A 10,000-nucleotide genomic window follows, 5' to 3' on the forward strand; every position below is an offset into this window, starting at 1 on the left:
GCTTTTAACGTGAGTGAATCAACCCAGAAACGACGATCCTCGTTTAAAAAATGTCACATTTAAAAAAATATATATATTTTTCAAAAGATACACTGACTTCTACGGAATGTTTTAATAAATATTCAGAAAGTCTAGGAACTCCTGCACATTTCGGCTTAAACACAAAACACAAACAGAAATTATTAGAGTAAAAACGGTGCTTTCATAACAGGGATCGACACAACGAGGCAAAACAAAACTCGGTGTTCGCGGCGATCTTGGTTTAAAAATCTGACATTTTACAGTTTAATGTTGATAAAAAGATACACAGACGTCTTATAAAGGCTTTTAATAGATGTTTAGGAAGTTAAGGAACTCTCTAACAATTCGGCATGAATGTCAACACACCAAACAACAGATATTTAAGTATAATCTGACTTCTTTCATGACAGTAATCGACACAACAAGGCAAAACCAACGCCTTAATATTCTTCAATATTGAACGCTGTCTGGTGTTTAATCATATACTGTTAGTGCCGAATTACACAACTGATGTAAATGTTACGATCATTGTGTCATATGGTGTTCCTGGTCGGGACATAATAGTTAGAAAACTCATGCTAAACGTCCAATATTATCTGTATTTCAGAAAGGGCGATCTTCATTTAAAAATCTAACATTTTAAAGGTGTCTTGCTGATTAAAAGATACACAGACGTCTTTATGAATATTTTAATAGATTTTTAAAACATGTAGCAACTGTGTCACATTTCGGCATAAACACAACACACCAAAACAATAGTTATTACAGTAAAAACGGTCTCCTTCCATGACAGTAATCGGCACAACAAGGCGAAACGAATCAACGTAAACATGTAAATATTCCTCAATATTGAACGCTGTGTGGTGGTAAATCATATACTGTCGGAGCCGAAGTATACAGCTGATGTTAATGTTTGAATACATGTCATATCGTGTTCTAGGACGGTACATTGATAGTAAAAATTAAGTAAACATACAATTGGAAGAATTTTGAACGGAGTTCGGTGAACTCCAGTAGAATCTGTTTACATGAAGTTTGATATGTTGTTGTTTTCAGGAGGATGTTTTCCGGCAGGTTCTGCAGGAAATGGAAGCTCTTTATGAACAGAACCAGACTGATGTGTGAGTCCTGAGAGATATTATATTTAAACATATTTTACACCTGTTTTTAGCTGATTATAGAGTTATATTTGTATCTTACTTGGGTTTCATGTAGAGTGTGTGCCCGCGCGCGTGCCTGTGTGTGTCTGTGTGTGTGTGTCAGTGTGTCCGTGTGTCTCCGTGTGTGTGTGTGTCTGCGTGTGCGTGTCTGTGTGTGTGTCTTTGTGCGTGTGTGTGTGTGTCTGTGTGCGTGTGTGTGTCTGTGTGCGTGTGTCTCTGTGTGCGTGTGTGCGTGCGTGTGCGTGTCTCTGTGTGCGTGTGTCTCTGTGTGTGTGTGTGTGTGTGTGTGTGCGTGTGTGTCTGCGTGTGCGTGTCTGTGTGTGTGTGTGTGTGTGCGTGTCTGTCGTGTGCGTGTCTGTGTGTGTGTGTGTGTGTGTGTGCGTGTGTGTGTGTGTGCGTGTGTGTGTGTGTGTGTGCGTGTGTGTGTCTGCGTGTGTGTGTGTGTGCGTGTGTGTGTCTGCGTGTGTGCGTGTGTGTGTGTGCGTGTGTGTGTCTGTGTGTGTGTGTGTGTGTGTGTGTGTGTCTGTGTGTGTCTGCGTGTGTGTGTGTGTGACATTCCACGTGTGTGGGTTTTATTACAGATATGAAATATAGTATTTAATCCGGTGTGTTTGTAACTCAAACGAAGTATGAAGACTGTTTTCTGAGTATCTGGATATTTGGGGTATTGACTGATTATTAATGATTAATAAATCAATATTCTGTGTTTCAGTAACGAGGCGAAGGCCGGCCGAGCTGAGCTCATTCCCTCCATCAAGCTGCGTCACTGCTGCCTGCTGAGGAACCAGCGCTGTCTCACCGCCTACCTGTAACACACACACACACACACAGACACACACACACAGACACACACACTTAGGTAACACACACACACACACATATACACACACACCTATATATATACACACACACACACACACACACACACACACACACACATATATATATATACACACACACACACACACATATATATACACACACACACACACTTAGGTAACACACAGACAGAGACACACACACACATATATATACACTCACACACATATATACACACACACACACAGACAGACACTTAGGTAACACACAGACAGACAGACAGAGACACACACACTTAGGTAACACACATACACAGACAGAGACACACACACACATATATATATATATACACACACACACACATATATATACTACACACACACACACACTTAGGTAACACACACACACACACTTAGGTAACACACACACACACACACATACAAAAACACACACACGCACACACACCCCCCCAGCTGTTGATGGCTATGTCTGATTGGTTGATTGAAGATGTTGATGGCTGTCTCTGATTGGTTGATGAGGATGTTGATGGCTGTCTCTGATTGGTTGATGAGGATGTTGATGGCTGTCTCTGATTGGTTGATGAAGATGTTGATGGCTGTCTCTGATTGGTTGATGAGGATGTTTTCTCTGCGTCAGCTACGACCGTCTGCTGAGGATCCGAGCGCTGCGTTGGGAGTACGGCAGCGTGCTGCCCGCTAACGTCCGCTTCCACATGTGTGCAGAGGAGGTGAGTCATCAGCACAACATCTGTTTACTAAGAGACTACAGGTAAACACACACATCTGTTTACTAAGAGACTACAGGTACACACACACACACACACACACACACATCTGTTTACTAAGAGACTACAGGTAAACACACACACACACACACACACACACACACACACACACACACACATCTGTTTACTAAGAGACTACAGGTAAACACACAAATCTGTTTACTAAGAGACTACAGGTACACACACACACACACACATCTGTTTACTAAGAGACTACAGGTACACCCACACACACAAATCTGTTTACTAAGAGACTACAGGTACACACACACACACATCTGTTTACTAAGAGACTACAGGTACACACACACACACACACACACACACACACACACACACACACACACACACACACACACACACACACACACACACACACACACACACACACACACACACACACATCTGTTTACTAAGAGAGGACAGGTACACACACACACACACATCTGTTTACTCACACACATCTGTTTACTCACACACAACATCTGTTTACTAAGAGAGGACAGGTCACACACACATCTGTTTACTAAGAGAGGACAGGTCAACACACACACATCTGTTTACTCACACACATCTGTTTACTCACACAACATCTGTTTACTAAGAGACTACAGGTACACACACAACATCTGTTTACTAAGAGACTACAGGTACACACACACACACACACATCTGTTTACTAAGAGACTACAGGTACACACACACACACACACATCTGTTTACTAAGAGACTACAGGTACACACACACACACACACACATCTGTTTACTAAGAGACTACAGACACACACACACACATCTGTTTACTAAGAGACTACAGGTACACACACACATCTGTTTACTAAGAGACTACAGGTACACACACATCTGTTTACTAAGAGACTACAGGTACACACACATCTGTTTACTAAGAGACTACAGGTACACACACACACATCTGTTCACTAAGAGACTACAGGTACACACACATCTGTTCACTAAGAGACTACAGGTACACACACACACATCTGTTCACTAAGAGACTACAGGTACACACACATCTGTTTACTAAGAGACTACAGGTACACACAAACACACATCTGTTTACTAAGAGACTACAGGTACACACACACATCTGTTTACTAAGAGACTACAGGTACACACACATCTGTTTACTAAGAGAGGACAGGTCAACACACACATCTGTTTACTAAGAGACTACAGGTACACACACACATCTGTTCACTAAGAGACTACAGGTACACACACACACATCTGTTTACTAAGAGACTACAGGTACACACATCTGTTTACTAAGAGACTACAGGTACACACACACACACCTAATCACTAAGAGACTACAGGTACACACACACACAACATCTGTTTACTAAGAGACTACAGGTACACACATCTGTTCACTAAGAGACTACAGGTACACACACACACATCTGTTTACTAAGAGAGGACAGGTACACACACACATCTGTTCACTAAGAGACTACAGGTACACACACACACACACACACATCTGTTTACTAAGAGACTACAGGTACACACACACACAACATCTGTTTACTAAGAGAGGACAGGTCAACACACACATACGGATCTCAGCTGATTACTGACATTATAGGGTGATATAATGACTATATAGGGTATCTAACCCTGTTCCTCTGGGTTACTGGACTACCAAACACTGAGGCCCTGATGGAGCTCCAGGGCCTGCAGCCAGGCGCTAAGCTAGCAGCTGCAGCCAGGCGCTAAGCTAGCAGCTGCAGCTAGGCGCTAAGCTAGCAGCTGCAGCCAGGCGCTGAGCTAGCAGCTGCAGCTAGGCGCTGAGCTAGCAGCTGCAGCCAGGCGCTAAGCTAGCAGCTGCAGCCAGGCGCTAAGCTAGCAGCTGCAGCTAGGCGCTAACGAAACCCCTCCTATTCACAAAAATGCATGAATTGAAATCAAACACAAGCGTTAGCTTTGTTAGACCTTAGGGTAGCTGTTATACATTATACAGCCATGTGGAAACATTAGGACCCCCCCATCATCACATACCCTTCACCATACCCCCCCATCATCACATACCCTTCACCATACCCCCCCATCATCACATACCCTTCACCATACCCCCACATCATCACATACCCTTCACCATACCCCCCACATCATCTCATACCCTTCACCATACCCCCACATCATCACATACCCTTCACCATACCCCCACATCATCACATACCCTTCACCATACCCCCACATCATCTCATACCCTTCACCATACCCCCCCACATCATCACATACCCTTCACCATACCCCCCACATCATCACATACCCTTCACCATACCCCCCCATCATCACATACCCTTCACCATACCCCCCCATCATCACATACCCTTCACCATACCCCCCCATCATCACATACCCTTCACCATACCCCCCACATCATCACATACCCTTCACCATGCCCCCCACATCATCACATACCCTTCACCATACCCCCCCCATCATCACATACCCTTCACCATACCCTCCCATCATCACATACCCTTCACCATACCCCCCCATCATCACATACCCTTCACCATACCCCCCATCATCACATACCCTTCACCATACCCCCCCCCCATCTTCACATACCCTTCACCATACCCCCCATCATCACATACCCTTCACCATACCCCACATCATCACATACCCTTCACCATACCCCCACATCATCACATACCCTTCACCATACCCCCCCATCATCACATTTGCATTGAGAGGTGATCTTATGGAAAGTACCCCATGCCAATCTCTAGGTATGGTGAAGGGTATGTGATGATGAAAGTAGTGGTATGGTGATGAGGGTATGTGATGAAGTACGGTGATGGGATGATGGGGCAGTGAAAGTATGTGATGATAAAGTGAAGGGTATGATGACGTATGTGAAGTATGTATGGTGAAGGGTGTGTTACCTCCCCCATTACGAGACCTTCAGGGACAGTGGGACATACCCCATATATCATTCTATCAGAACATTCTGTTTGAATATGCAAATAAGGCATCATTGTGTGTGTGTGTGTGTGTGTGTGTGTGTGTGTGTGTGTGTGTGTGTGTGTGTGTCTCTCTGTATGTGTGTGTGTGTGTGTGAGACCAGGTGCAGTGGTTCAGTCAGTATAAGAAGTCTCTGGCGTCCTTCATGCGGTCTCTGGGGGGGGGCGAGGGTCTGGACATCACTCAGGACATGAAGCCCCCCAAGAGCCTTTACATCGAGGTAAACGGGGCTGGATCCTCTGGGCTGGGGGGGTCCTCCATGCTTCTGGTGTATTTTTGGATCTCTCTGTCTGTCTGTCTCTCTCTCTCTCTCTGTCTGTCTCTCTCTCTCTCTCTGTCTCTCTCTCTGTCTCTCTCTCTCTGTCTCTCTCTATATGTGTATGTATGTACACATATATATTTGTGTTTTCCAGGTGAGGTGTTTAAAGGACCACGGAGAGTTTGAGATCGATGATGGAACTGTGATCCTGCTGAAGAAGAACAGTCAGGTCAGATATGATTATATATATATATATATATATATATATATATATATATATATATATATATATATATATATATATATAGATATGTATATTTCATCATCTCACTTTACTCAAACTAAACAATGTTTTATAAACTTCTACTCGTGATTGTTTTCTTTTGCATCTTAATTTATCAAATACTTTTACCATTTCAGAAAGTTTTGTTTTTCTTGGTGTCTCTCTGTGTGTGTGTGTGTGTGTGTGTGTTTGTCTGTGTCTGTGTGTGTGTGTGTGTGTGTGTGTATTCTCTCAGAGTGAACGTACCAAACAGGAAGTAGTCACCTTAACGTCAGTGTGTCTGTCCGCAGCACTTCCTGCCGCGGTGGAAATGTGAGCAGCTGATTCGTCAGGGCGTCCTGGAGCACGTCGTGTCCTGACCGAGAACCCAGTGTTTCCATTGGCCGACAGCAGAGGGCCATTCATCCAATCAAACGTTTTCTTTTAAACAGCAGACATGTAATGAACTCAAAAGTCCAGATTCACTACGGTCCCTGAACGCAACACACAGTTTAATTCTGTTTCTTCTTTTATTCTGATGTAAAAAATAAAAATGTTTTCTAAATCCAATGTTCAGGGTTTAGTTACTGTGTGTGTGACTGTGTGTGTGACTGTGTCTGTAGTTGTGTGTCTCTGTCTGTCTGTAGTTGTGTGTATGTGTGTGTGTCTCCCAGTTGTAATCTCTCTCTTTCTCAGACTAATGACACATGTACGTGTGTTTGTGTGAAAGCTTTCATTAAGCAGCTGTAGGAAGGTATTCAGAAATGTCAACAGATGAGGTCATCAGCTCACACGGGGCAACAGGCTCACGTTAATCAGCTGTTACAATGTTCAACGTGTTAACCTCTCCTGACTGGTTACCTCCAGGGACACGGTATAACATGGAGAACGTGGGGTTAAAATCCTGTTTCTGGAGAGAACACACACACAGAGACACACACACACACACACACACTCACGCACACACACTCACACAACTTTCTACGTCACTAGCTGAGACGAGGGGCCTAGGGGGCTAACCGTTAGCATGCTAGCTCGTTCTCAATGGTAAAACACTGCTACAACACACACTAGTTCACCATAATCTCCAAAAGAACTACTTCCATGTCCCTGTTCTGCAGGTATTCACACAAAGGTGGAAGTGTTCCCTCGTTTAGAAGAAGTCTCCCAGCTAATCCTGCCTTGTACTACTGAAGTTGGAGAAACAGCTAGCTAGCTCATGTAGTCCTTACCTAGCTACTGAGCGCGTAGGTCCTTACCTAGCTAGCTCATGTGGTCCTTACCTAGCTACTGAGCGCGTAGTCCTTACCTAGCTACTGAGCAAGCGTGTAGCCCTTACCTAACTACTGAGCACGTAGTCCTTACGTAGCTAGCTCATGTAGTCCTTACCTAGCTACTGAGCGTGTAGTCCTTACCTAGCTACTGAGCGTGTAGTCCTTACCTAACTACTGAGCACGTAGTCCTTACGTAGCTAGCTCATGTAGTCCTTACCTAGCTACTGAGCGCGTAGGTCCTTACCTAGCTACTGAGCGCGTAGGTCCTTACCTAGCTACTGAGCGCGTAGTCCTTACCTAGCTACTGAGCGCGTAGTCCTTACCTAGCTACTGAGCAAGCGCGTAGTCCTTACCTAACTACTGAGCACGTAGTCCTTACGTAGCTAGCTCATGTAGTCCTTACCTAGCTACTGAGCGCGTAGTCCTTACCTAGCTACTGAGCGCGTAGTCCTTACCTAGCTACTGAGCACGTAGTCCTTACGTAGCTAGCTCATGTAGTCCTTACCTAGCTACTGAGCGCGTAGTCCTTACCTAGCTACTGAGCGCGTAGTCCTTACCTAGCTACTGAGCGTGTAGTCCTTACCTAGCTACTGAGCATGTAGTCCTTACCTAGCTACTGAGCATGTAGTCCTTACCTAGCTACTGAGCGTGTAGTCCTTACCTAGCTACTGAGCGTGTAGTCCTTACCTAGCTACTGAGCATGTAGTCCTTACCTAGCTACTGGCGCGTAGGTCCCTACCTAGCTACTGAGCGTGTAGTCCTTACCTAGCTACTGAGCGTGTAGTCCTTACCTAGCTACTGAGCGTGTAGTCCTTACCTAGCTACTGAGCGCGTAGTCCTTACCTAGCTACTGAGCATGTAGTCCTTACCTAGCTACTGAGCGTGTAGTCCTTACCTAGCTACCTAGCTACTGAGCGTGTAGTCCTTACCTAGCTACTGAGCATGTAGTCCTTACCTAGCTACCTAGCTACTGAGCGTGTAGTCCTTACCTAGCTACTGAGCGTGTAGTCCTTACCTAGCTACTGAGCATGTGCGACTGCCAACAAAGATGTTCCAGCAGTGAGAGGTCTCACTCTGTAGCTAAAACAGAGACCTGAACACAGGGTGAAAAGAGGAGCTGCTCAAGAAACAACGCTGTGTGATAAAAACATAATTTAATGTAGTTTTCATATTACAGTATCATACATACATGTCTGTCTGACTCACTCTTTGGTCCACAGACAGACAGACAGGCAGATGGAGAGACAGACAGGTGTGTGGTTTGGTTTGTTGTACCTGAACAGGAAGCGAGAGGTCTCACTCTGAGGGGGAAATACAGACAAACACACCGTTTCACAAAAATAAGTCTCATTTTGACACGAAAAATAACGATAAAAAAATATAAAACAAAGTAAAATAATACCCTCATGGCTGAAATACTTCAGTGTGTGTGTGTGTGTTACCTAAGTGTGTGTGTGTGTGTGTGTGTGTGTGTTTTACCTAAGTGTGTGTGTGTGTGTGTGTGTGTTTTACCTAAGTGTGTGTGTGTGTTACCTGTGTGTGTGTGTGTTTTACCTAAGTGTGTGTGTGTGTTACCTAAGTGTGTGTGTGTGTTACCTAAGTGTGTGTTACCTGTGTGTGTGTTTTACCTAAGTGTGTGTGTGTTTTACCTAAGTGTGTGTGTGTGTTACCTAAGTGTGTGTGTTTTACCTAAGTGTGTGTGTGTGTGTGTGTTACCTAAGTGTGTGTTACCTGTGTGTGTATGTGTGTGTTACCTAAGTGTGTGTGTGTTACCTAAGTGGCCGTCTGTGTGTGTGTGTGTGTGTGTGTGTGTGTGTGTGTGTGTGTGTGTTACCTAAGTGAGTGTGTGTGTGTGTTACCTAAGTGAGTGTGTGTGTGTGTGTGTGTGTGTGTGTGTGTGTGTCTTCCTAAATCTAACAGCTGAGCAGCTTCAGGACAGACAGAAACATTCACCTGTAGAAGAGATCAACAGGTGAGGCTGACGGTGATGACTCATGTTTAAGAGGCCACGCCCACACCGCCCCGACACACCTGATTTACCTGAGAGTCAGGCTCCATCTACGCTCCTATCTTTTCATTCATTAAGCAACGCTTTTGAGACAAAAACTGTCTCCGTCTACACGAGACATTTAGCAGATTGTCTGACGTTACTAAACGTAAAAAGACAGAAAAAAAGCTACAAACTTCCATAAAAAACATTGGAAAAAAACAACAAAGAAATGTAATAAAATGAGAAAAACGTTGAAAGAAGGTGACGTGTAAACAGTGAAAGATAGACGTTTTTAAACCAAAACGTAGCAGTGTCAATGTAGGCTGACTGGCGTCACCGTCGTCCTTCCCAAATGTCTCCGTTTGTGTCAAAGCAACATCTCAGTCCTCAAACCTAGATGGGGGGG

General features: G+C 44.4%; 1 protein-coding gene across 3 annotated transcripts in view; it reads left to right on the top strand.

Annotated features, from left to right (window-relative positions):
- gins1 (GINS complex subunit 1 (Psf1 homolog)) overlaps positions 1-6,895 on the top strand; it is a 7,109-nt gene extending 214 nt beyond the window's left edge. The window contains exons 1-7 of one of the 3 annotated variants that reach the window (XM_078242871.1): positions 1-9; positions 1,078-1,142; positions 1,894-1,989; positions 2,658-2,748; positions 5,913-6,029; positions 6,223-6,297; positions 6,587-6,895. The exon at positions 1-9 is cut by the window's left edge and continues 214 nt beyond it. In XM_078242871.1, coding sequence (XP_078098997.1) covers positions 1-9; positions 1,078-1,142; positions 1,894-1,989; positions 2,658-2,748; positions 5,913-6,029; positions 6,223-6,297; positions 6,587-6,667 — 534 coding nt within the window. In that variant the 3' untranslated portion in view covers positions 6,668-6,895. The remainder of the gene's footprint in view (positions 10-1,077; positions 1,143-1,893; positions 1,990-2,657; positions 2,749-5,912; positions 6,030-6,222; positions 6,298-6,586) is intronic. The other 2 variants (XM_078242872.1, XM_078242873.1) reach the window with 2 other exon arrangements.
- The last annotated feature ends 3,105 nt before the right edge of the window (positions 6,896-10,000 follow it).

This window comes from Sander vitreus, chromosome 23 (genome assembly GCF_031162955.1).
Source record: "Sander vitreus isolate 19-12246 chromosome 23, sanVit1, whole genome shotgun sequence".
Classification (NCBI taxonomy): domain Eukaryota; kingdom Metazoa; phylum Chordata; class Actinopteri; order Perciformes; family Percidae; genus Sander; species Sander vitreus.